At 40.3% G+C, this 27,930-nt stretch overlaps 1 protein-coding gene and 1 long non-coding RNA gene across 11 annotated transcripts in view; one reads left to right on the plus strand and one right to left on the minus strand.

Annotated features, from left to right (window-relative positions):
* Window positions 1–27,930, plus strand: part of CLYBL (citramalyl-CoA lyase) — a 283,074-nt gene that overhangs the window by 197,026 nt on the left and 58,118 nt on the right. For all 9 annotated transcript variants that reach the window (XM_025441104.3, XM_025441105.3, XM_025441103.3 and 6 more), the window contains one exon: window positions 27,402–27,590. In XM_025441104.3, coding sequence (XP_025296889.1) covers window positions 27,402–27,590 — 189 coding nt within the window. The remainder of the gene's footprint in view (window positions 1–27,401; window positions 27,591–27,930) is intronic.
* Window positions 22,560–27,930, minus strand: part of LOC112655903 (uncharacterized) — a 92,890-nt gene continuing 87,519 nt past the window's right edge. For both annotated transcript variants that reach the window (XR_003133947.3, XR_007405076.1), the window contains one exon: window positions 22,560–27,633. This is a non-coding gene — a long non-coding RNA (uncharacterized LOC112655903). The remainder of the gene's footprint in view (window positions 27,634–27,930) is intronic.

Genomic DNA, 27,930 nt, shown 5'->3' on the forward strand with positions numbered 1-27,930 from the left:
TTTAAAATCATATATCTAGTTCTCTCAGCAGTTCTAGTAAGTGTCATGGTGTGAAAAAAAAAACACAGGCAGTAGTTTTGTCCATAATATTTGTTGATGGCAAATCTGTTAGACAAGTCTGGTTTCATTTGTTATTAATAAAATAGTAGTATCATGATCTTTTAGTTAACCTATGATTCTTGGCTATCACAACCCAATGCTTCTTGATTTTCTACTCTAAGAACTGGAAGCCTTTATGGGATGCTTGGGTGGCTCAGTCATTTGGGCGTCTGACTTCAGCTCAAATCATGATCTCAGGTCCTGGGATCGAGTTCCACATCAGGCTCCCTGCTCAGCAGGGACTCGCTTCTCCCTCTCCTTCTGCCTACCATTCTCCCTGCTCATGCTCTCTCTCTCTCCTCTCTCTCTCTTAGATAGATAGATAGATAGATAGATAGATAGATAGATAGATAGATAGATAATAAACAGATAAACAGGTAAACAGATAAATAGAACTGGAAGGCTTTGGGGGTACCTGGCTGGCTCAGTTGGTAGAGCACACAACTCTTAATCTCAAGGTTGTGGTTTCAAGCCCCATGTTGTGTGCAGAGATTACCTAAAAATAACTAAACAAACTTGAAAAAAAATAACTGGAAGCCTTTTGGTATTTACCCATCTGAAGATATTCTTGCAAGCATATTAAGGGTGGAATAATTGAAATAATATACCTCAATTACTGGGGTGCCTGGGTGACTTAGTTAGTTGACTGTTCAACTCTTTGTTTCAGCTCAGGTCATTTTTGATCTCAGAGTCATGAGATCAGGCCCAGCATCAGGCTCTATGCTTAGGACAAAGTCTGCATGGGATTTTTTCCCTCTCTTCCTCTCCCTCCCCCTCTGCCCCTCCTCTTGCTCACTTGTGCATACTCTCTTGCTCAAATAAATAAATAATACATATATGAGACATATTTTTATATTTTTTATTTATATATAATAAAAATATTTTAAATATATATAAATATATAATATACATTTTATATATATAAAATACTCTAGTGGTTTGAAATGTAGCTCTCAAAAGCCATGACTATATCCTAATCCCCAGAGCCTATAAATGCAAACTTATTTGGAAAAAGGGTCTCTACAGATGTAATTCAGTCATTGAGATAAGATCATCCTTGATCATCCAATGTCAGGTGTCCTTTTAAGTGACACAGAGGAGAATGCCACGTGTAGAGAGAGGCAGGATGAGAATGACACAGCTAACACAAACTGGGAACAGCCAGGAAAGATTCTCTAGGGAGGGAGACAGCCTGATCGATACCTCCATTTCAAATTTCTGCTTTTTGGAGCTATGAGAGAATAAATTCCTGTTGTTTGAAGCAGTCAGAGTTTGTGGTAATTGGTTATGGCAGCCTTAGGAACTAATATACTTCAGATGAGTATATCTTAAAGGATGGACACCATAAATCAGGAACTCTAATCTCTTTTCCTATTAACCTCATAGCTGGTCTTACTGATCATTAAAATCAAAGAACACTGACTTAAAACATATTAATAATATTATTAAACAGGAATACTAGATCTCTTTTGAGATAAACATTTTTGCTCACATAAGAGCTGTCCAGGGCAGCCTGGGTGACCCAGCGGTTTAGCGCTGCCTTCAGCCCAGGGTGTTGATCCTGGAGACCCGGGATTGAGTCCCACATCGGGCTCCCTGCATGGAGCCTGCTTCTCCCTCTGCCTGTGTCACTGCCTCTCTCTCTGTGTCTCTCATGAATAAATAAATAAAATTTTTAAAAAACTGTATAAAAAAACTGTCCATAAATACCACCCTCTGAATGAACTACTGTTTCCTTAAGATTTTTTTTTTGTGGAAATAAACACCTCATTATCAGAGAAAAAGGCTTCATGATGGTATTCCTCCATCCTCAGCTTTGTTTGGTAACTTCATTTCTGTATCAGATATATACTCTCCAATAACCTCTCCATTGTAGGGCATTTCAGCTTCTTAGAGTAATAGTACCAATAAAATTTTGCTGTATACATTTATCAAATAGTCCGCTATCTGGTTTTTTGGCCAGAATTTGTTGGCGTGTCCTTTCAATCAATAGCTCTGTCTCAGTACATCTTTTATTTTTATTTTTTTAAAGATTTTATTTATTTATTCATGAGAAACACAGAGAGAGCGAGAGAGACAGAGACGCAGGCAGAGGGAGAAGCAGGCTCCATGCACGGAGCCCAACATGGGACTCCATCCCAGGTCTCCAGGATCAGGCCCTGGGCTGAAGGCAGCACTAAACCGCTGAGCCACCCGGGCTGCCCCTCAATATATCCTTTAATAGCTGTTTCCCAACATAGTCTTCATTTCAAAATTAGAATGTGATGTTAATCAGATTACTAGTTCACAGTTGAGGGTGAACAGGTTACAATGTTTGTAGCAATACTGGATTTATTTATTCCCAAATGAGTGATTTTTTAATAACAGCACATTGTGTACTTGCTTGTTTTTCTGAATCCAGGTCAATATCTGAGCAACTCTGCTGTGATGATTCACTTCCATCAGAAAAACTATGAAAGCATTGACTGGGTTGTACCACTTGTTTGTCCTTTCAAATCTTAAGATGATCTCTTGAAAGAACTTGCTTTAGATTCCACTGTTACCTTACTTCTACTTCTTTTTCTTATTATTCAATTCAGTTCAGTAGACATTTGTTAAATACCCACAGCATGCTATCCAGGTAGAAGAAAAAAAACAGCATATATATGGATCATTTCAGTAGATGGTTAATAAGGAATGACCTAGCCTGGGTGTGAGCTAGTGTGTTCAGATTTATTAAAACAGACATACCCTGGAAAGGAGTTTCATTGTCAGACTTCTCAAGTTACCTTCTGAGGGAACCCAAGAACTCATCCCTTATGTGGACAGGGCAAGTTGGCTGTTTACTCCTTATAATCAGAATTAGGAATATAGCTTTAGAAAGAAAGCAGAACATCAGTAATGGCTCCATTTGACCACCAGTGGAGATCAGTTCAATGTGATACCTCTACTCATGCTCTTTCTCTCTCCCTCTCTCTCTCTCTCTCTTTCATAAATAAATAAATAAATAAATAAATAAATAAATAAATAAAATCTTTAAAAATAAATAAATAGATGTTTTGATTCTCCTCATGCTGATTCTTGGTTCAGAATTTTGATGATCAAGAAGGATTGAATTTTTTTTTTTGGTGGACTTTATTTATTTGAGAGAGAGAGAGAGCACAAGTAGGGGAGGGACAGAGGGAGAAGCAGACTCCCCACTGAACAGGGAGCCCAACTCAGGGTTCAATCCCAGGACCCTGAGACCATGACCTGAGCCAAAGGCAGATGCTTAACCAGCTAAGCCACTCAGGTACCCCTATTTATTGAAATAATAAAGAAACACATCTAAAAATCAAATTAATCATCTACACATACAGACTCCAAAATTCCACCTGTTCTGTTGGGTCTTCCCCCTCCATTTTTGAAACATGCCTCCCAACTCCCAACACACATACAGAGCAATGAGAAAGGGAATTATCTAGAACCAGTAAAAGGAATACCAGTCAATGCCCAGGGTTTAGAGGCTAGGAAGTTGGACTTTATAGCAGAACCTTCATGTTGTTATATTCTCCCAGACAGTCTTCTTCTCCCAGCTGCATACTCTACTCTCACCCTCTCACCATTTTCCCCACTCTTTATATGTAGGTGATTATTCTCTTCTTTTGTGTTCAGGCTCAGCTGCTATAACATAAAGACCCAAAGCTGCATTGGCTCAAACCAAGTGAGGTTTATCTCTCTTTCACCTAACGATGCAGAGGCAGGCAGGTGGTCCAGGTGGGTAGGCAGCACTCTTCCTTGAGGTCATTGGGAGACCAAGTCACTTCTACCCTGTTTCTATGACACCTTAATCTGTGTGGCTGAGACTGGCTCCATATTGTATTTGAGTTCCAGCCTGTGAAATAGGAAAAGACAGAGTGAAGAGCAAGTGGCTTCCTTGAGAGATTAAAAAATCAGACACATCACTTCTGTTACATTCATATCCTAGTCATAAGTAGGGCTGGGCCATGCAAGTTTTGAGAGGTAAACGATATATATACCCTGGTAAAACTCAAAGAGGCAAGAATGGGTACTGGAGCCATGAGCAGTCTTTGCTATACCCTATACAACCACCACATGATGTCTGCCCTGTTGTATATATTATCACCTTGATTTGCAATTTTTCATTCCTGTTTATTTCAAGGGTGCATTTTAAAAATTTATGTAAGTGATCTCTACACCCAACATGGGGCTCAAACTCACACACCCCAAGACCAAGAGTCATGTTCTCTTCCAACTGAGCCAGCGAGGCATCCCAAGAAGGATGCATTTTTAAATATATTTTTTAAAATATTTTATTTATTTAATCATGAGAGACACAGAGAGAGAGGCAGAGACACAGGCAGAGGGAGAAGCAGGCTCCATGCAGGGAGCCCAATGCGGGACTCAATCCTGGAACTTGAGTATCACGCCCTGAGCTGAAGGCAGACGCTCAACCACTGAGCTACCCAGGCGTCCCTTTTAAATATTTTTAGTTGTGAAAATCACATAAAATATACCATCATAGCTATTTCTTAGTGTACAGCTCAGTGGTATTAAGTTTATTCACATTGCTGTACAACCAATCTCCAGAACGTTTTCATCTTTGCAGAACTGGTTTTAAGTCCTCAAAATCCCAGTAGCTTTAATATCCACTAATACTTCTTTAATCCAGTTTAAAGATAGGTAGGTGTTATCTATTCTTTGACTATGCATAATTATATATTACATATATGTGTATAAAGGCTAATGTATACAGGCTAATAATAAATTTCAGCTGACTTTTTAAAAACATCATTTTATCCAAAATGATTTAAAAAGCTTTTATATTTAAAACTATAGAACACTCAAAATATTGGATATTTTGCATTTTCCTACTATAAAATACTAAGTTGAAATGTTAACCTAGCAGTATGTTATTACTTCTACCTGAAAGGAGATGATAGAGGTGTGTATTTCTATGAATTGAGAGGCTTTTCTTGAGACACTTGACCCAGGGTAGGGATATACAGAAAATGTTAAATGTTAAAGCCAGAAAGCAACTCAGAACTTATCAGTTTAGAAACTGAGGCCCAAAACATGTGAAATTTTTATCTTGGGAAGCTTCCATCTGTGGCATATTTTCTATCGCAGATAAAAATGAAAAAAAAATGAGTTGCCAAAAGAAAATTCTGAATATACATATCATTGTTTATCTTTAGGACAAAGACTGACTTTTATGAGATATGGTAATTTTCTCAGATTATGTTATTAAACATATAACATTCTTTTTGTTTTTGTTTTTTTTAAGATTTTATCTATTTATTCATGAGAGACACAGAGAGAGAGAGAGGCAGAGACACAGGCAGAGGGAGAAGCAGGCTCCATGCAGGGAGCCTGACATGGGATCCTGGAGACCCAGGATCTTGCCCTGGGCTGAAGGTAGGCACTAAACCGCTGAGCCACCGAGGCTGCCCAACATATAACATTCTTAAAAACCCTTTTGAAAAACTGAAAAATTGTTATTCACAATGGCTGGATTTAAGAACACTGTAATGAAAGCCATGTTGTTAAGCACATTGAATGTATAAAAAGTCTAACATCCTAACATCCTTGTCAACCAACAATTTTACCAGCCTTCTTAGGAATCAACTATCCAGCCAGCCAGATGTCATGCCCCCACATAACATCCAGATGAAGAGCAATGGGATCCCTGGTTCTGAGTTTAGAAAGAACTTAGCCGAATCTGGATTATGTCCAGAGGAGGACAACTCAGTGGTGCGGGGAGGTTGAATCTGTATCATAGACTTCCAGAGAGACAGCTATGAGAATGAGGAGCATTAGAAGACCAAAAACTTAGGAAATAGAGTGACCATCCTGAAGATTTTGTAGGACTTCTCATAGCCATGCTTACACAGTAGCAGAAAAATCACTTGCCAAGAGGATCAAAGGGGAGTCCTGCCCTGGCCAGAGCTTCTTGGGGTTAATTTCGAAGACCCCTCCCAACTCTAAGACTCTGATTCTCTGTGATTCTTACTCCAGGACCTCAGTTACTGATCATGTTTACAAAACATAAGAAAGAATCCATCATACCTAAGAATGGGGCATCTACTTCTTGGTGCAAGAACCTAACAGACATGGAAAAAACAATGCATATGTATGTGTAGGAGAGAGAGAGAAAGTGAGAGAGGGAAAGAAAAGGTGTGTGTGTATGAGCAAGAGATGTGAGATCTGCTCACTCCTGTGAGATCTCACATCTGACTCCCTAGGTAATCTTTCCAGATAGGGCATCTATTCCTTGCCCTGCCCTACCCTAGGAACTTTGAGGGCTTCAAATCATGGTCAGATCTCAATGAGTTTATTTCCTTTACCTGCTTATGGAGACAAGACTGATATGCCTAAGATGAAAGAGAAACCAGGAATTATTCTGGGGCTCTTGTGCTTTGCAGTCTTCATTTTCCTCCCTATTCCATGCTCTCCAGTCTTAAAAAAAAAAAAAATTAACTTCATCTATGTATTAGTACCTTAATCACAACCACCTCCATTCAAAAATGCATACAACCTAAAAAAAGATCAAAAACCTCTTATTCCCTCCTGCCTTCTTAATCAAACATGACCAAAGTAGTGTTTGTTGCCAAAATATAGTAAATATGGCTTGAGAAATCAGTTTACACATAGTCCAAATTTAAATCTTTAAAATCATCCTCGTTCCTAGACCAAAATAGCAGCAGATGGACAAAGGAAGAAATGGAACGTGGTCATATTTTATACCAGCAATATAGACCTTTTCAGATTGCAGTAAGTCATGTGCCATCTGCAACCTGTGGTCTTTAATTCCTCCTGAGGCACTGAATCAAGATTCTGGGTTTGGGGTTTCTAAGTTGGAACAAAAACATTTAGCAGGTTGCTTTTTTGTTTTTTAAATCAAGCAATGGTGTTTTTTAAATCAAGCACACTGGACCTAGCTGTCTCCCTGAAGAACCCAGTAACTTGAAGGCTATAGTACCCATAGGAAAGTAGACTCTAGATATTTAATATCTGATTTTATTCAAAATGAAAGTTCTAAGATTTGGGGGACAGGCTATCTCCCATTATCTGTGAGTAAATTTGGTTCCTTTGGGGACTGTCCTTAGTGCTAGAAGACCAACCCCATGTGTTTTCCTTTCAGTTAGGCATTGGGGACACAGGAGCCATGAAATCCCTGTTATCATGTGGTTATAGTTCTGGTGTGAGGATACTGGGTTATCAAAAATAGGGCAAGCTAGTATTAGCTCAGAACCAACCCCAAGTAAGTGGACTCCAGGAAATGGGATTTTTTATGTTTTTATTTTTTAAAGATTTTGTTTATTTATTTGACAGAGCACAAGCAGGAGGAGCAGCAGAGGGAGAGGGAGAGGGAGAAGCAGGCTCCCTGCAGGGAGCCCTATGCAAGACTCAATCCCAGGACCCCAGGAACATGACCCGAGCCAAAGGCAGACACTCAACCACTCAGCCACCCAGGCGCCTTGGAAATGGGATTTTAAATTTGGACAGCCCTTTTTTTAAAAGTAGTTTTCATATACACATTAAAATGAGCATGTATTTTGTTTTCAATGTAACATTTATTAACCACTTATACTATTTTTAATCCTCACCAATCCCTAAGTCAGGCACTATTATTGTCCCCACTTTTCTTTTTTTTTTTTTTAAATTAATTTGTTTATTTATTTATTCATGAGAAACACAGAGAGAGAGAGAGAGGCAGAGACACAGGCAGAGGGAAAAGCAGGCTCCATGCAAAGAGCCTGATGTGGGACTCCATCCCGGGCCTCCAGGATCACACCCTGGGCTGCAGGCGGCGCTAAACCACTGCGCCACCGGGGCTGCCCATGTCCCCACTTTTCAGATGAGGAAACTGAGTCACAGTGAGGTTGAGAAACTGCCCAGTTTCTTACAGAGCCAGGAATTTGCACAGTTGGAAACATTTACGAGTTGATATATATGTATATGAGTGTTTACACAGGAAAGCAAAACTCCAGGTGCATCAGAGGAAGAATTAGGTACATCAGAGTCACCCACAAGTTTCAATACATTTCTAACATGTGGGATTGCCTCTGAAAAAACTAGACTTGCTGGATCAGAGCTGGTTTAGAGGGAGGCTCTGAAAGTTGGAATTTCATGGCCAGTCCTTTGGAGCCTAAATGAGCGTGTAATTTGACCTAGCATTTGCACTTCTAGGATTTATCCTAAGGGAATATTCAGACAAGTGCTCTGAAATGAATGTTCTGGGGTATTCATTACAGCTTTGTGTATAATCTTTTAGGTATCAGGGCAAATGTCATGTCTGCAAAGAAGCTGTTTGGCTGCCCTACTCAAGTACTACCACCCCCCCCCAGCATGCTATCCCATTACTAACTAAATTCTGTCCTTTTAAAGATCTTTTCATAGGCTGCAGTTATTTATTAGTTGTTTTCCTAACTGAAATATAAGTTCCATGTAGGCAGGGATCTGTTATTTCTGTTACCTGACACATAAAGAATATTCAGTAAGTATCTGTTGAGTAAAATGAATGAATTAATAGCAAAAAATTGAGGAAATTTAATATCTTAGTCATTAGAGGATTGACTAGCTAAATTATGTCCTATCTATGTAATAGAATACTGTGCAGTCATCACAAATTATTGTGGAGATTTTCTCCTTCATTAGAGATATACTGTGCCTGTTGTTGGGTGAAAAAAGTAGGTGATGCACGTTTAAGATGATCCCTGTACTAGTCAGGACTCCTGGTAGCCAGACACAGAATCTACTCTACCAAGTAAAAGCAGAAAACAAAATAGTTTATTATAGACTACTGGGTAACTCACAGACCCTATACAATGCAAGAGGGGCTCCACAGACAGGGCACAAGATTGGGAGCATGACACTTGAGTTCTGCATCACCTCCACTGCTTCCTAACTATGCAATCTCTGAAAAACTTAACTGTTGTAACTCCCATGTTTTTCAAGCAAATATGGAGAGTAAAACTTTCCCCATTACACCTTACGACTGCTATTAGGGCACATGAAATACAAGCCCTATGGAAAGTTAAAAAACATGTTCCATCAGGCACCTGGCTGGTTAAGTCAGTAGAGCATGCAACTCTTCCTTTCAGGATTGTGAGTCTGAGGGCTACGTTGGGTGTGGAGATTGCTTTAAAAGTAAATGAATGAATGAAAAAAGCAATGGGGTATAAAAACAAGTTTAAAAAGTACCATGTAACATTTACATCCCTGTTGAAAAAGACAAGAAATAACAAGGGTTGGTGAGAATGTAGAGAAACTTTCATGCACTTTTCAGGGAATGCAGCAGCCACTGTGGAAAACAGGATGGAGGTTCCTCAAAAAATTTAAAGTAGAAATACCATATAATCCTGTTATTGTAGTACTGAGTATTTATTCAAAGAAAACAAAAACACTAATTCAAAAATTTCAAAAAGATAATATACACCCTTATGTTTATTGCAGCATTTTTTACAATAGTCAAAACATGGATGCAACTTTAGTGTCCATTGATAGATGAATGGATAAGAAAGGTTGTGTGTGTGTGTGTGTGTGTACATGCACACACAATGGAATATTACACAGCCATAGAAAAGATGAAATTGGGATCCCTGGGTGGCGCAGCGTTTTAGTGCCTGCCTTTGGCCCAGGGTGCGATCCTGGAGACCCGGGATCAAATCCCACGTTGGGCTCCCGGTGCATGGAACCTGCTTCTCCCTCTGCCTATGTCTCTGCCTCTGCCTCTCTCTCTCTCACTCTCTCTCTCTCTCTCTGTGACTATCATAAATAAATAAAAAAAATTTAAAAAAAAAGAAAAAATGAAATCTTGCCATTTGTGACAACATGGATGGACCTAGATGGTATTATGCTAAGTGAAATGTCAGACTAAGAAAGGTAAATACCATAGAATTTCACTCATGTGGAATCTGAAAAAAAAAAAAAACAAATGAATAAACAAACAAAAAGCAGAATCAGACATGTGAATACAGAGAACAAACTGATGGTTGCCAGAGGGAAGGGAGTTTATGGGTGAAGGGGAGTGGGAAATCCAGGCTTCCATTTATGAAATGAGTAAGTCATGGGAATAAAATGTAAAGAATAGGGAATACAGTCAATGATATTGTAATATGTTGCCTGATGGTAGCTATGCTTGTAGTGAGCATAACATAAGGTATAGGGAAGCTGAATCATTATGATATACACCTAAAACTAATGTAACATTGTATGTAAACTACATTAACAGAGTTTAAAGAAAAAAACATTTACATCCTTATTATCCAATGATTCTAAATGTGTGAACATATGTCCTTCTTTTAAAGCCATATTACTCAGCATTGAAATGCCACTGGGATGCCACTGGTCCTATCTACTAACTGTACATCACGAAGCATTAAATTACACATGGCAGTGATCTAGACAAAAAGGCTGGTAATTTTGGCAGTCTTGTTTACTAAATCCCTTTCCACGTGCCTTCAGTTACTCTTTCTGTGGGGTCACCTCTGCTTCAGGCCTGTCCTTTTCTTGAGACTCCGTGAGCTTGCCATCTGCATGGAACATGCTATTCTCATCTGTGAGATCTGCAGTGTCTAGCATCAAAGTTTGGCGTCTCCCTGAAAGTCTTCCCTAAGCTGCATCCCAAGGGCTGACCTCTGGAACATCAGTGTTCAAAGTCACTATCAACCAAGACTTCATGTGTGATTTGGGCAACTTCCCAGGTATATAATGAAGGCTGGATTTAAGAAGCCTTTAAATTTCCTTATAATTCTATTCTTTGATATATTTTTTAAAGATTTTATTTATTTATTTGAGAGAACATGAGCAGGGGGAGGGGCGGAAGGACAAGTAAACCCCCCACTGAGCGGGGAGCCCAACTCAGGGCTTGATCCCAGGACCCTGGGATCATGACCTGAACCGAAGGCAGATGTTCAACCACTGAGCCACCCGGGTGCCCCTATTTTTTGGACCTTTTTAAATTGTTTGGTTCTCATTGCCCACCTATCATTAGGGAAAAATAGCATTGTGATATAACAGGGCATTTCTACAAGGTACTAACATTGTTAAAAAGGACTTTGATGTTCCTGAAACCAGGCATGTGGTGCAAAGTGGGATGATGTTCCTATTTCCTGTATGTCCAGAAGCCTTTCCTGGCAGAGCTTTTAGCCCCTGAGACTTCCATCTTCATCTTGCACGAAAGATACAATTTGGTCCTGACGCATGGATTATAGAAGCTGCTGAGCGTCCACACAATCTGTTATGCTAAATCACACCTGGTGTCTGCACAGAGAAGGCTCTGGCAAGCTTCCTCGCCACTGGGACCAAGGCCTCTGACTCTGACGCCAGAACATGGCAGTGTTGCAGGGAGCCTTCCGAGAGCCTGGCTCACCGGCATGGCAAATTAACCTGCTTGTTCTCACGTTAAATGCTTTATGAAAATTTACTGGGCGATAAAAGAGGGAAGAAAACCCAAGTGGTTCCGCACTGAGCCTGCCTGGCACCAGTGAAGGAATGAAGCTGCCGAGAAAGTCAACATGAAGAGCTGGCAAGAGGACAAGGTGTACAACACAATGAAAATCAAGTGTGGTGCGGGCCATTGCATTGTTTTATTAGCATTTCCTCAAGGAAGACCTTGAATTATAGAAGAGCTGGTATTCATGAACTAGGTAAAATGATACTGGGCTCTGCCACTTTCTCCATGGTACCCATTTTGAGAGAAATTATGGCATGCTCCAATGGACTGTAAATAGAAACTTCCTGGGTGGCTCAGTGGTTTAGTGCCTGCCTTTGGCCCAGGGCATGATCCTGGAGTCCCAGGATCGAGTCCCACGTTGGGCTCCCTGCATGGAGCCTGCTTCTCCCTCTGCCTGTGTCTCTGCCTTTCTCTCTGTGTCTCTCATGAATAAATAAGTAAAATTTTTTAAAAAGAAAAAATAAACTTCCTCCCGTGTGGCTTGGTCCTTGAGAAGGGACCTTTGCTGTAAGCCAACCATAGTTCTCAAAGCATAGAATCTGCTTTTTTAAAAAAATAAGATGTTCTAATGGCCATCCTCCTCCTTCATTCTTCAATTTTCCACATTGTGCCTTTCTTCTCTTTTCCTTGTTGATTTTAGAATTAAATAAAATGTCAAGAATAGGATAGAGAAGTTCTCTTTCAGATACCTATAAATTTTGGGGTACCTGGCTGGCTCAGTTGGTGGAGCATGTGTCTCTTGATCTCAGAGTTGTGAGTTCAAGCTTCATATTGGGTGTAGAGACTACTTAAAAATAAAATCTTAGAAAAAAATAATTAGAGGCGCCTGAGTGGCTGAGTCAGTTGAGCAGTAGACTTGGTTTCAGTTCAGGTCATGATCTCATAGGTCGTAGGATCAAACCCCATGTCCTGCTTCATGCTCAGCAGGGAGTCTGCTTAAAGATTCTCTCCCTCTGCCTCTCCCCCGAATCACTCTCTCTCTCTCTCTCTCAAATAAATAAATAAATAAATCTTTAAAAAATAAAAATAATAATAATAATAAAATACCTATGAATTTGCCACCTAAAAGAAACAAAGCCTTTTTAATGACCACTTTCTTTGGGAAATAATTAGGAAGCAAGACAAACGAGATCAACAATGAACCATGAAAAATAGAGGCACCTGGGTGGATCAGTTGGTTAAGCCTCTGCCTTTGGCTCAGGTCATGATGTTGGGCTCCCTGCTCAGAGGAGAGCCTGTTTCTCCCCATCCCTCTGCCACTCCCCCTGCTTGTGCTCTCTCTCTTTTCTCTCTCTCTGTGTCAAGTAAATAAATAAAATCTTTAAAAATAAAAGAAAAAGATATGAGGGGATCCCTGGGTGGCTCAGCGGTTTAGCGCCTGCCTTCGGCGCAGGGCGTGATCCTGGAGTCCCGGGATCGAGTCCCACGTCGGGCTCCCGGCATGGAGCCTGCTTCTCCCTCCTCCTGTGTCTCTGCCTCTCTCTCTCTCTCTATGTCTATCATAAATAAATAAATAAATAAATAAATAAATAAATAAATAAATAAATCTTTAAAAAAAGAAAAAGATATGATTACCTACTATAAAATGAAGCATGGGTATTTATTTGAGCAATAGAAATCAAAATCTACAAAGATAGAACCGACTGGTCATATGCAAGGGATTTTAAAATTCCTTTTCATTTTAAAGCCTCAACTACATTAAAAGTAGTTTGTGGGAATAATAATCCAGTTTAGCTTACTGTAAGAAATACTTCTTCATATTCGATTTCTGCTATCACAGAGCTTATTCAGTTACTCGATTTCTTCATTCATGGCTGCCAGGAAGACTAATTAAGAATCCTGCTTGGGATGCTGTTCTTCCACAGAGTAAAGCTTCTTTCCCAAAATGTGAAGTCAAGGCCTTGTGCCTACAACTAGCTGAAATGCCCATTATTTTGGTTTGTTGAATTGCGTGGCTGTTTGTGCCTTATTATTAGACATTTATCCTTCTATCTGTAAGCTTTTATAACCTCCTACTTACAGAGACAAGATTCTTTGTGTCAGCACCTTAGAGAAGTGTTGTAGAAGCAGTTGGCACATGGACAGGAATTTCCCAGCAGCACCGTGGTCGCAGCAGAGCTCCTGTGGAACCCACCTTAATGCGGCCTTGGGAAGAAGTTGGCCTGATTCGCCTCCAAAATTGTGACAGGCCAGCAAACAGATGCTTCCCCACATAGAAGGGAAGCTTTGGCTTTCTAAGAAAATTGGTTCTTCCTACTGAGATTATGGGACAGTTTGGATTAGTTGCTAGCAATATATCTTTTTTTTTAAGATTTTATTTATTCATTCATGATAGACAGAGAGAGAGAGAGAGAGGCAGAGACACAGGCAGAAGGAGAAGCAGGCTCCATGCCGAGAGCTCCATGCAGGACTCGATCCCGGGACTCCAGGATCGCACCCTGGACCAAAGGCAGGCGCCAAACCACTGATCCACCCAGGGATCCCCTAGCAATATATCTTAGGAAGTCATCAGCCACAACAGTTGTGAGCATCACACTAGAACTGCTCAGGCCAGGCCAGGTGACATGGCTATTATCTGAAGCATCCTTGAAACCATGGCAGAGCTGCCTCATTACATGATGACCCAATCACTCTTGACTTACCGTTAAAAAGGAATAAAAGGCCCACAGACCCTGCCCTGCGTGGGTGGGTAGTCTATGGCACCTGTGGCAAATGGCAGTATTTGCATCCTTATAATGAAGAAAGGTAGGTACAGAGTCCTTTGATGACACTATTCCCTTTCGCTTGTTTACTTTTATTCTCCCACACAGACTGCAACCCAGCAGGAGGGCTTTAAAACCCAAACAGTTAATTACCTTCTGTAACCCAGAGAAGTCGAGAAACAGAAATCTAGCAAGTTGAGAGGAAGAGGGCAGCTTTGCTTGGGGCTGTGCTTTGCACCAGGTGGGAATGGAGCCACCTTCGCCATTCTCAGGGCAGAGGGAGACCAATTAGAAGGCAAAAGGGAGGGAGGTGGGCCTCGTTCTCACTCTATGTGTACTTTACATTTCTTTTTCAGAAGAGAAAATTCACTGTAGTGTACCTATACTGGACACTGAATCCCAGATCAGAGACCCATGTAGAAAAAAGGAAAAACAAAAAAGCACCCATTCCAAAGACAAAATTGAGTAGCTTTAGGACTAGAGGCCCTCTGATGATAAAAGCATGCTTCACGCTCGCTCCCGCAATGGAGAAGTTGCCCACGGGCAGAGCAGGCTCAAGCAGGGAGCTTCTCCACTTGGCACTCAAGGGATAGACCTTCTCCCAGTCCAGGGCTGTGCACCAGCAGCTTCCACTATGGAGAGTACTATCTCAAGTGAACTGCAATTCTTGTCCCACCACCCCCAAAACTGTCTTCTCCCTCCATGAGGGGGGAAATATAAGGCTTCAACCCTTGTATTCCTAAATTGGGGCTGACTCCTGCCCATCTGGGAAGCTCTTGTCTTTCTGTCTCCTGGTGCCAGAACCTTCCCTACCTCACCTCATATGTATTGACCATCTGCCTCTTAATTCATTCACTATTCCTGCCTCTGCCCTCTGCCCTCTGCCCTTTACTGGCTCTTTGCTGGGTGCTAGCCCCTATGCACCTCCAGAAATCCCCAACTCTACTGCCTCCTAACTGAGCCTGAAGTGCCCTCTCCTATTTCTAAGTCCCACAGTCCTATTGTCTGTTCCATCCACTTGAACTATTTCACTTCTCATTCTATAGATCTTTCATTGCCACAACTAGATGACACAGTCCTCTGTTGATTTATATATCAATATAAAGTTATTTATATATTTTTCCCTATCCCTCTACACCTGTTCCCAGCACAGTGGATAGCATTTGATTGATCCCTCTCGTACTGGTTAAAAAATTTTAAATGCAGCAGACCAAAAACATTAAACAATCTGGGGATAGTATTCAGGAAATTTTCTTTTCAGAATCACAAATGTTCTTAAAGAAAAGGACAAATCCTATCAGTTATCTAAGTGTTTTCAAGTATCTAGGGATGTTTGGCCTTAAGTACATAAAATACCTAACTAGTGGTGGTGTTGTCTAGTTTTCCTCTGGATCCTTCACATCATCTAGACATGGCTAGTGGCCCCCTGCTAGCACCCTGTTCCTCCACTCACATTGTCCTGCCTAGAACAAGTCTCATGGCTTCTTGTGCCTCTGCTTCCTTGCTAGAAACCAGAAGTTATACCATTGCCCCTCTGAGGCTGTGAGAACAAGTGATGAGTGAGAACAAAGAAAATAGTAAGAGTAGGAGGACTCCAGAGCTCCATAAACACATGTGAGCATGGCAGTTATTATTCACATGGGGAAATGCAATACATGCCTTTAGTAGGTAAATACTTTTTGTCTTTTGAAAAGGTGATGTGCAAAGTGTACCTCAAAGCCACAATGCTAAGTCAAAGTTAACAAGAAATGAAGAAAGCATAGGCAGCTGTGCCCACGAGGGACATCTTCTCAGCACTAGCTCCCCATTGCCTGTGAGTTTGGCCCCTCAGAGGCCCATAGGGGTGCCTGGCAAGATTCTTTAAAAAAAAAACTGTCATATACAGTTGAAGCAAATCCATGAGAAGCAGGTGGGGAAAGGCAAAGTAAGAGAGGAGTAGAGTGGGTAAAGGTGATGGATAAGACTCAGCAGTTCTTCTCCTAGATATATACCCAAAAGAATGGATACAGAAAGTAAATTAGAGGTTACCATGTCTGGAGGTAGACAGGAATTAAAATTATTACTTAATGCTTAGAGTTTCTGTTTGGAATGATTAAAAAGTTTTGGATATAGGTAATCATGATGGTTGCACAACACTGATGAATATAATTAAGACCATCAAATGGTACACTTAAAATGGTTAAAATGGGGACCTGAGTGGCTCAGTTGGGTAAGCATCTGACTCTTGATTTTGGCTCAGGTCATGATCTCAGAGTTGTGAGATGGAGCCCTGCATGGGGCTTCTCACTTACCTCAGGGTCTGCTTGGGATTCTCTCTCTCCCTCTCCCTCTGCCCCTTCCCTCCAAGTGGCTAAGATGGAAAATTTTGTATTGTATGTATTTTACCATACTTTTTTAAATGGGCAAAGGATTCAAACTAGACCTTTCTCGAAAGAAGATATGAAATTGGCTAATAATGGCAAAGCTGGGTGGCTCAGTAGTTGAGCATCTGCTTTTGGCTCAGGTCGTGATCCTGGGTCCTGGGATCAAGTCCTGCATTGGGCTCCTTGCAGGGAGTCTGCTTCTCCCTCTGCCTATGTCTCTGCCTTTCTCTGTGTGTCTCTCATGAATAAATAAAATCTTTTTTAAAAAATAAAATAAAATGGGCTAATAAGCACATGAAAAGATACTCAACATCATTAGTCATCAGGGAAATGCAAATCAAAACCAAAATGAGCATGGTGAGAGACCACTTCACACCCACTAGGATGACTGTAATCAAAAAGATCATAACAAGTGTTGGTGGGGATGAGAGTAATTGGAACCTTCATATACTGTTGGTCAGAATATAAATTGACACAGCCACTCCGGAAACAGTTAATAGTTTGTCAGAAGATTAAACAAAGAATTACTTTATGACCCAGCAATTCTACTTTTTCCTAGATAGTACTCAAGAGAAATGAAAACAGATAACCATACAAAAACTTGTATATGAATTTTCATAGCAGAATTTTTCCTAGCAGCCAAAAGGCCAAACAAACCAAATGTTCATTAACTGATAGTAGATTAACTTAATGTGGTATATTCATACAATGGAATATTATTTGGCAATAAAGAAGAAAATACTAATACATGCTACAACATGATGAACCTTGAAACATTGTACTAAGCAAGAAACCAGTCACAAAAGATCACATATTGCAAGATTCCATTTATATGAACGTCCAGAATAAGCAGATCTACAGAGAACAAGATAGATTAGTGGTTGTGTAGACCTGGGAGTAATTGCTAAAGAGTATGAGGTTTCCTTTTAGGATGACAAAAATATTCTAAAATCGATGGCAGTGGTTGCACCATGAATATACTAACATTCATTCAATTGTACACTCAAAATGGGTGTATTATTTTATTTGAGCTTTATGTCAATAAAGCTGTTAGCCAAAAAAATCACAAGCCAAAAAATAATCTCCCCCAAATTATTTCCCACAAATAACAAGATGAAGTTCACTTGTCATTAACTTGTTTTTTTTTAACTTGTTTTTTTTTTTTTTTAATTTATTTATGATAGTCACAGAGAGAGAGAGAGGCAGAGACACAGGCAGAGGGAGAAGCAGGCTCCATGCACCAGGAGCCCGACGTGGGATTCGATCCCGGGTACCAGGATCGCGCCCTGGGCCAAAGGCAGGCACCAAACCGCTGCACCACCCAGGGATCCCTTAACTTGTTTTTTTAATTGAAGTATAATTAACATACAGTGTCGTATAAATTTCAGGTGTGCAATAAAATGATTCAACAGTTCTATACATTACTCAGTGCTCAATGAGGTACTTTTTTTTTTTTTAAGATTTTATTTATTGGGGATCCCTGGGTGGCGCAGCGGTTTGGCGCCTGCCTTTGGCCCAGGGCGCGATCCTAGAGACCCGGGATCGAATCCCACATCGGGCTCCCGGTGCATGGAGCCTGCTCCTCCCTCTGCCTGTGTCTCTGCCTCTCTCTCTCTCTCTCTGTGACTATCATGAATAAATAAATAAAATCTTTAAAAAAAAAAAAAAGATTTTATTTATTAATGAGAGACACAGAGAGAGAGGCAGAGACATCGGCAGAGGGAGAAGCAGGCTCCCCACAGGGAGCCCAGTGCGGGACTCAATCCTAGGACCCCGGGATCATGCCCTAGGCCAAAGGCAGAGGCTCAACTGCTGAGCCACCCAGGTGTCCTTCATCGACCAACAGTTTGGTCTCTGTGTTCAAGAGTCTGTTTTTGCCTCCTTTTTGTTAATTTGTTTTATTTCTTAAATTCTACATATGAGGGGCACCTGCATGGCTCAGTCGGTGAAGTGTCCAATTCCTGATTTTTGATTTTCCTGATTCCTGATTCCTGATTTTAAGGTCGTGATCTTGGAGTTGTGGGATCAAGCCCTGTGTCGGGCTCCACACTCAGCATGGAGTCAGCTTGTCTCTTTCCCTCTGCTCCTCTCGATCTCTCTCTCTCTCTCTCAAATAAATAAAATCTTGGGACGCCCGGGTGGCTCAGCGATTGAGCATCTAGCTTTGGCTCAGGGCATGATCCCAGATTTCTGGAATTGAGTCCCACATCGGGCTCCTAGCATGGAGCCTACTTCTCCCTCTGCCTGTGACTCTGCCTCTCTTTCTGTGTCTCATGAATAAATAAAATCTTTAAAATAAATAAAGAAAATCTTTTTTAAAAAATTCCACATATGAGTGAAATCATATGTTGTCATTTTAACCAGTTTTTAACATTTTTTGTGGAAATATTCTAATATGATGGTTCAATTTAGGATTTTTCAACTTTATAGTGGTGCAAAGTGATACACATTCAGTAGCAACTGCACTTTGAATTTTGAATTTGGATCTTTTCTGGGCTAGCAATAGGCAGTAAGATCCTCTCTCATGTTGCTGAGCAGCAGCAGGGAGCCACAGCTCCCACCCAGCCACATGATCACAAAGGTAAACAACCAATACACTGACAACTATCTGTACCATACAACCACTCTGGTTTTCACTCTCAGTACAGTGTTCAGTAAATTACATGAGATGTTCAATACTTTATTATGAAATAGGCTTTGTATTAAATGATTTGCCCAGTTGTAAACTAGTGTAAGTGTTCTGAGCATGTAGGCTAGGCTCAAATATGACATTTAGTAGGTTAAGTGAATTGAACACAGTTTCCACTTACAGTATTTATTGACTTAAGAGTTTATTGGGACAATGAGTTTATTGTCAATGAATTGATTGGGACATATCCCCATCATAAGCTGAGGAAGATCTGTATATGCAAATGTAAAGAGAATAGTGTCAAGAGTCCCCATGTATTCATGAATCAGCTCCAAAAATTATCAACATTTTAGAGGCACTTTAAGAAATTTTCTTTTTTCTTGGGATGCCTGGGTGGCTCAGCAGATGAGCATCTGCCTTCAGCTCAGGGTGTGATCCTAGAATCCCAGGATCGAGTCCTACATCAGACTCTGCAGGGACTCTGCTTCTCCCTCTGCCTATATGTCTCTGCCTCTCTCTCTCTCTCTCTCTCTGTGACTCTCATGAATAAATTTTTTAAATCTTTAAAATCTTTAAAAAAGATTTTAAAATTTTTTAAAATTTTTATTTATTTATGATAGTCACACACAGAGAGAGAGAGAGAGAGAGAGGCAGAGACACAGGCAGAGGGAGAAGCAGGCTCCATGCACTGGGAGCCCGACGTGGGATTCGATCCCGGGTCTCCAGGATCGCGCCCTGGGCCAAAGGCAGGCGCCAAACCGCTGCGCCACCCAGGGATCCCAGATTTAAATTTTTTTTTCTCAAATTGTATTATAAAAATTTTAAACATCACAAAAGTTGAACAATTGTACAGTGAAAAACCTACCTCCTATATTCTCCCATTAATGTTTTACAGAGTAAAACCTTACCCACCTATCTGTCCTTCTATCCATCAGTCAATTCATTTACTTTTTAATTAATTTCAAAATAAGTTGCAGACAACAGCAATAGACTTCCCTTTAAATACTTAAATGTGTATATCATTAACCAGATTTCAAAAATTGTTTACCATTCTCTTTGCTCTTTTGTGGTAAATTTTATATAAAATGAAACACAAACTTTAAGCATACATTCTATAAATTTTGATGAACGTATAGGCCTATATGACTTAAAGTCATTTTTAAGTGTCTTTAAAAAATATTTTTAATTGCTCAGAGATCTTCAGACTAAATTCTTTTCATAGATTTATTGTATCCTAGTATTGTTTCTTGTAGAGTTTTCTCTTTTTCCATTATATCTCTGAGGGGCAGAAATGCCCATTGCATGTTATGAACTATCTATCCATACACCCTGAGTCTTCTTAGTCCTTTGAATGAAAACTGATTTGGCATTTCACCATAAACTTGTGTTTTATTTATTTATTTTTTTAGATTTTATTTATTTATTCATGAGAGTCACAGAGAGAGAGAGGCAGAGACATAGGCAGAGGGAGAAGCAGGCTTCATGCAGGGAGCCTGATGTGGGACTCAATCCCGGGACTCTGAGATCACGCCCTGAGCCAAAGGCAGAGGCTCAACCGCTGAGCCACCCAGGCGTCCCTAAACTTGTGTTTTAATGTACCTTTTATAATTAACACATCAGAGACTTTGCTCTACCCAAATCTACATTTTCAGAATAAACAGAGTGCCTAGAATATAAGAAGTTGTGGGATAAAACAGTGAGTGAAAATTTTTTCACTTTTTTTTTTTTAATTTTTTCACTTTTTTTTTATGGTGTATTGTATCTATAACAAAATTTACCATCTTAACCATTTTTAAGTGTACTATTAGGTTGTTAATGGTATATTCACGCTGTTGTGCAACCACTACTACCATCCATCCTTGTAACTCTTCATTTTGTAAAACTGAAACCCTGTGCTCATTAAACACTAACTCCCCAATCCCTCTCCCCCCAGTATCCGGCTACCACTATTCTACTTTCTGACTGCTCTAAGTACCTCACTGCAGTGGAATCACACAGTATTTGTCTTTTTGTGACTGGCGTATTTCACTTACCCTAATGTCCTCAAGGTTCATCCATATTGAAAAAAATTAAAATTTTTAAAAATAAAAAAAAGGGATGCCTGGGTGGCTCAGTGGTTGAGCATCTACCTTTGGCTCAGGGTGTGATCCCGGGGTCCTGGGATCAAGTCCCACATCGGGCTTCCTGCAGAGAGCCTGCCTCTCTCTCTGCCTGTGTCTCTGCCTCTCTGTGTCTCTCATCAATAAATAAATAAAATCTTAAAAGAAAAAAAAAGGAAAAATAAATTAAATAAATAAATAAATAAATAAATAAATAAAATAAAGGTTCATCCATAATGCAGTATATGTCAGAATTTCCTCTCTTTTTAAAGTTGAATAATACTTCGTTGTACATACATAACACATTTTGCTTATCCATTCTTCTGTCAGTGGGCACTTACATTGCTTCCACATTTTAGCAATTGTGAATAATGCTTCTATAAACATAGGTGCACAAATAATCTCTGTAAGACCCTGCACCCAGAAGCGGAATTGCGGGATCATATGGTAATTCTATTTTTAACTTTTTGAGGAACTGCCATGCCATTTTCTATAGCAGCTATAATTTACATTCCCATCAGCAGAGTACTAGGGTTTCAGTTTATCCACATCCTCACCAACACTTGTTTTTTTTCTGTTTTTTGTTTTTGTTTTTTTATAGTAGCCATCTTAATGGGTGTGAAGTGGTAGCTTAGTGTAGTTGTGATTTGCATTTCCCTAGTGATCAATGATGTTGAGCATTTTTTCATGTGCTTACTGGCCATCAGTATATCTTCTTTGGAGAAATGTTTATTCAAATCCTTTGCCCGTTTTTGAATTGTGTTGGGGTTTTTTGTTTGTTTGTTTTGCCCATTTTTGAATTGTGTTGGGGTTTTTTTGTTGTTTTTTGTTTTGTTTTGAATTGTGTTGTTTATTTTGTTGTTGAGTGTTAGGAGGGAGATCTGTATATATTCTAGATATGAATCCTTTATCAGTTAAATGATTTGCAAATATTTTCTCCCTGTCTGTGGGTTGCCTTCTTTCTCTACTTATAGTCTCTTGATGTACAAATGCTTTTTAATTTTCACGAAGTCCAATTTGTCTATTTTTTTCTTTTGTTACCTGCACCTTTGGTATTACCCATGAATGAAATTTTAAACCAGTTAATTCATGGTATATTCATGGTATATTCATTGTTGTCAGTTTTCTTCTTTCAAAAACAAGCAAACCAAGGTTTCCTTTTCATGTGGAAAAAACACTGGAATAGAAAATTCAACACTATTACCTTCCTAAAGAAACACTACCACGTTGTTGTTAGTTAATGAGGAATTTATTAGCCTTTGTCCAATGTAGTCACTACAACAGTCTCTGGGATTTATATACATTTTTATGAGAAAAATACGGTAACATAGTTTACAAGTGATGACCTATCTTATGTCACAAGCACTTCTTTTTTAAAAACATAAATATATAAAAGAAGTTACATGGAAAACGAGCTCCTCCAATGGAAAAGTCCACTCCAAGTTTTGTATTTTAAACCAAACAACCTCAAAGTTTAAAAAATTTCACATGGATACTGATAGCAAGGCCATCTGCCCAAAGTTTGTTGCACCCCCATGCCTGTGTGACATCATTTTACAAATTAGATAAAATGGAAATCAGATGGGCAAATTCAGAAAAGATAGAATTCACTAGTGTTTTTGAGGATGTAGCATGGCAATTTGCCTTTTGGCATGATGAAATATTAATTGCACATTTTAAAAAAATCACCAAGATTATGCATCTCCCTGGAGTCTAGAAAGTCTTTCATATTTCTTAATTACCAAATCTGGGTTCGGCCGCTCGGCTTTCTCACTGCTCCTGTTGCATCAAGGGCGAGCTTGTGGTTTCCCCTGAAAAGGACTATACATTAACATACAAGGTTTGAGTGGGGGGTGGAAGAAGGGAAAGGTGTTAATTCAGATGTTATGAAACTGTGATAATGCTATTATTTAAGGCACTTATTTGGGTATGTTTATACTTTGTAGTTTTATAAATAAACCCAAGGGGCTCCTCCTGGTTGTCACAATCCTCCTTGAATCTTGTATCCTGTCTGTCTCTTCCTATCCGACAGTAGAATTGATGCCGCTCTAATCCCTGGAAGTTGGGAACTAATGAACTGACTGCTGAGCTGCCGCCACGGAGCTTGGTCCCAAACTATACTGTACTTCACACTCGATTTATTCTCCAGATGGCGAGACTGTGCCGCCCTGCCGCGAGGGACCACCTCTTCCACTGGAGTGTAAAAGTGGACGGATGTTGTTTTCTTTGCAGATTTGATCATTCTGAGCTAGAAACTTGCGAGGATGATTAGTTATTAGCTTTAATGGGTGCCAATTGAACCAACTGCACGCATATTTTCTCCTTTAATTTTGGAGTCTGCAGGTCTTGGCGACGGTTGATTTATCCGCTCTGTTACGTCACCGGAGCATGTCTCTTCCCCAGGTGATAAGAACCGGGTCTCTGAAATCATAGCACGCCTTGGTTCCTGGCCCAGACAGAGTCACATAATACGGTGGCTTATGTAGAAGGACAAGTTTATTAGCCACTGGTCCACTGCACTGAGCAGTCCGTGGCACGAAATATCGATTGAATGTGGGAAGTTTGGTGACACCACTTTTCATTTAGAACAGGGCGGGTGAAGAGTCTGATCCGTGCCAACTTTCTTTGTGACTTCTGCAAAGTTCGCCTCTGGAATCAGACATGCTATAGAACATACTTCAGTAATTAGTCTCTGCAAAGATCTAATGGAACTGTTGAGAAAGGCCTTAATGCCATTATTCTGTTTTTTCCAGGTTGACAGATTTTAGAGGGACAAATTCATCATAGATTAAGAAATGCTTACCAAGGCCGTTCTGTAGTGTTAACACATTTAGAATGCAGTTCCTTCTAAACTTCACTTTGAACAACCTGTCTTGCCATCAGAATATAAGACACTCCTCCCCCTCCCCGCCCCCCAAGAAAGGTCTTTTTTTGAGTGGCCTCTTTTTGCTTTGATTTCCTCTTCCTTCTTTTGCCAGGAAACATTACCTCCCAATAATCTCAGCAGATCATATATAGCCCTTCAGAGAAGGAGTTGTCTGCCAAGCTGTGTCTTATGGATCCCCCGAATGAGATAAAAATTGGAAGGATAGTCAGGGCCAAACAGGAGCCAGAGAGAGAGAGAGAGAGAGAGAGAGAGAGGGAGGGAGAGAGAGAAGGGAGTATGGTGATGCAAAGGAGAGAGCTGTGAGAGAGAGAGATTGGTATCAGGGAGAGAGGAAGAAGGGACAGGGAGGGAGAGAGGGAAGGAGGGAGAGATCAGAATGAACAGAATTTCTTTCATTTCACAACTGGGTGGACTGTGGCTCTCTCTAGCTGAGCACCCAGAACTAAACCTAATTGTTCTTAGAAACTGCCTTCCTCTCACCCAACAGATGGCATGGGTGTGTTTGCTAGCACAGTAACATATTTCACCATTAAAGCACTAAAAAGAAAAAAAAAATCAACATACTTGTTGGTTGGTGTAAATTCAGTGAAGTTGTTGGATATTTTGGGATACATAGCAGAGGGATGCACACTTAGTTTATGTAAATTGCAACAAGCAGCAGCCTGTTAATAAGGGTGTTGTGTGGCAATATACCTCCAAAGCCATCATCTTTTTTTGGAAAGGTACAGAATGATGAAGTGGAAAGAGCTTGTTTTAATTCTGAGAAAAAAAAAAAGCCTAACAAAATGCTGAGTATTCACTATTCATTATTATAACACGAAAAGTACTAATCAGATTATGCCTAAAATTGGAATTAGGTACTTCATTTGCAGCCAATTTCACAAAGGTTGAATTTTACTAAGTAAACCGGAATGTGCTGAAACCATGGCAATCTGACTTTAGATAAAAATCACAAACAGGTTTAGAACATGAGCTTTGAACAAACAGCCCCTTTCTAATCCAAATGAAATAACAAAACAGCTTAGAGGTCAGATTTTGTTTGACACCGACATGAACAATTTAGGAAGTTGACTTTGCCAGGGATCCTATACCTCGAGCACACGGGATGATTAAAGTAGAGCGTATATGATGATTCGAGTAACCCAAGTTTTAAAATGCATTTCAGGCTAAATGATCTAGTTTAGTTCCCTTCCATTTTCTATTTACTTTGTCCCAGGAGACCCTTTGACAAGCCCAACCTGCTATCAAAAGAAATCCTGGAAACTGAAATATTTACAAGTTGGAGCAATCCTGAGTTTGTAGCTTGTGCGGGCTACACAGAGCATAACACATTTTAGGTTCTCGGAGGCCATGGATCTAAATACCTGCACTGCCAGAGCTGAAGGCATTCTCTCCACAGTTCTAGATGTTCTTGGAACCATGATACTGAGCTCACTTCCACCCTTCACCTTCAGGATTTTCCTCTTTAGTGAATATAACAAGAAGGCATGGTAGAGCAAGCAGATGAGTTTTATAGCTGTGGAATAGCCAACGGCATGATGTGGAATCAAGCCACTGCTGGCCACATCGCCCTTCACTTTAGAAGCTAGTGTGCGCTCTTTCTTGCTTTTGTCTAAGCTTGGCCTAATTATCTGCAGTCAGAGTTCTGTAAATCAGGGCTCCACAGGGCTGTCTTAAACTGGTCTACGTATTCTGTTTCCATCTGACCTGACAACTCTAAGCCACTGTTTCCTCACACTGTTTAACTCAGACCACATTTGGAAGCCTTCCCCGTTTCCACTCGGTCGTAGACCTACATCCGTCTGCTTTAAATCTACTGTCCTGGCTTGTCTTGTTGATTAGACTTAGACCCAATATCGGCTCTAATAATTCTCTTTTTGTCTCCACTTTGGCTTGCTATTTCCCAGATAAGTATTGTTGTTCAAATGGCTGTATATTGTTCAGGCTTTTTTTTTTAAACCACATTCGTCAGCAGTAAGAAGCTTTAAAGTTTTATTAGTATCATAAAAACCCTTCCCAAATGAAACTACTTTTGATAAGTGTTCATTCTGACAATGAGAATTTGTTGAGGGCTTTTGGCAAGTTGAAGGAATTTGTTTTTGAAACTGAAATTGGCAGGAAGTAATGACCGCAAGTGCTTTCTTTCTCTTGACTCCAACCCCCAGCTCCTCAGTGTCCTTTCTCTTCCCACCCCCTACCCCACCTTCAACACTCCAACTCAGAGCCAATAAATAACATGTTTGGTTTCATACAATTTTTCTAGGGATAGTTCATATACTGAAGCAGGCTTTCAACCTTTCAGCTTTTCTTAACTATGGAGCACAGACTGTCAAATCCAAGGGGAAAAAAATGTATTTGTCCTCCACTTCATGAAGAGATTTCTTGGTGGTGTTATTACCTTCCATCTGAATAAATTGGAGTTTTTTTGTACTATGGAGTGTCATTTTCCTGTGAGCGGCTTAATTGAATGTCAAAATTCAACTCAGTAGCAAAAATATTTTAAGTGACTAAAAAACATGACACATATGGAAAGAGAAAAACAAATCCTTATTTTTTCCCTAATGTGAATATGCTGACAGACGAGACTACCATTATCCACATGTTATGTAGTTCCTTATGTTTATGAAATGAGAAAATGCAGGTAGAGGACTTAGAACCATGCTTAGAGCTTAATAAATGCTCAATAAACGTTACCTAGGGCACCTGGGTGGCTCAGTGGTTGAGCATCTGCCTTTGGCTCAGATCGTGATCCCACAGTCCTGGATTGAGCCCCGCATCAAGCTCCCCCTGCAGGGAGCCTGCTTCTCCCTCTGCCTATGTCTCTGCCTCTCTCTGTGTGTCTCTCATGAATAAATAAATAAAATCGTTTAAAAAAATAAGTAAGTAATGTTACCTATCAGTTATTTTACCTTTGTAGTTGAAAAACAGTGCTAATGGGTGAGAGCACAGAACTATTTGGAAATGCACCAGTATGCATTATGGTTGCTGTCATCTCTGTTATCTTGAATGAAATCTGGAAATCAATCACTTGTCTATCAGATTGGACAACTTATTTCAAATACCATCTATCTGCTGGACAGGAAATGTGTAGATATAGTCTTGGTGCTCAGAATCTGAATCCACATAACATATCCCCTCAATGATAAATAACCTTAGGAGATACATTTTATTGTCACTGACAGAATGACGCTAGGCTGAGGATAGTAGAAACTCTTGAAGACTTTGACCTGGGCCCAACTGAAACGTGTGTGAGAGTCAACTCGGTATCCAGTGGTCTAGCCGAAGAGGACCTGGAGACCCTTCTGCAGTCCCGGGTTCTTCCATCTAGCTTGATGCTGCCCAAGGTGGAAGGTCCTGAAGAAATCCAGTGGGTGAGTAGCTGATGTCCTGCTTTAATTAAAGTCTCAGGAGCAGCTATGAAAGAGTAACAGAAGGGAAGGATGTGGGGGTCACAGATTTTGAAAATGTGTACACGGAGCAGAGAGAAAGGGAACTGAGGGAAAGGGGAGGGGAGCCCCAGAGACTGTTCCCTTCACACAAGGAGAGCCTGGCCTTACCCAGAGTGTTCAAAGGAACAACTCTGCTCTTGGGATGATGCTTCTGCTCCCTACTCAAGACTTGCAGTTTGGCCAGAACCGCCTCCTCAGCAGCCTCACATAGCAATCCCTGGAAACAGGCTGGCCTGAGAACTGGATCACTTCTCACAGCCTG

This window comes from Canis lupus, chromosome 22 (genome assembly GCF_003254725.2).
Source record: "Canis lupus dingo isolate Sandy chromosome 22, ASM325472v2, whole genome shotgun sequence".
Taxonomy (NCBI): domain Eukaryota; kingdom Metazoa; phylum Chordata; class Mammalia; order Carnivora; family Canidae; genus Canis; species Canis lupus.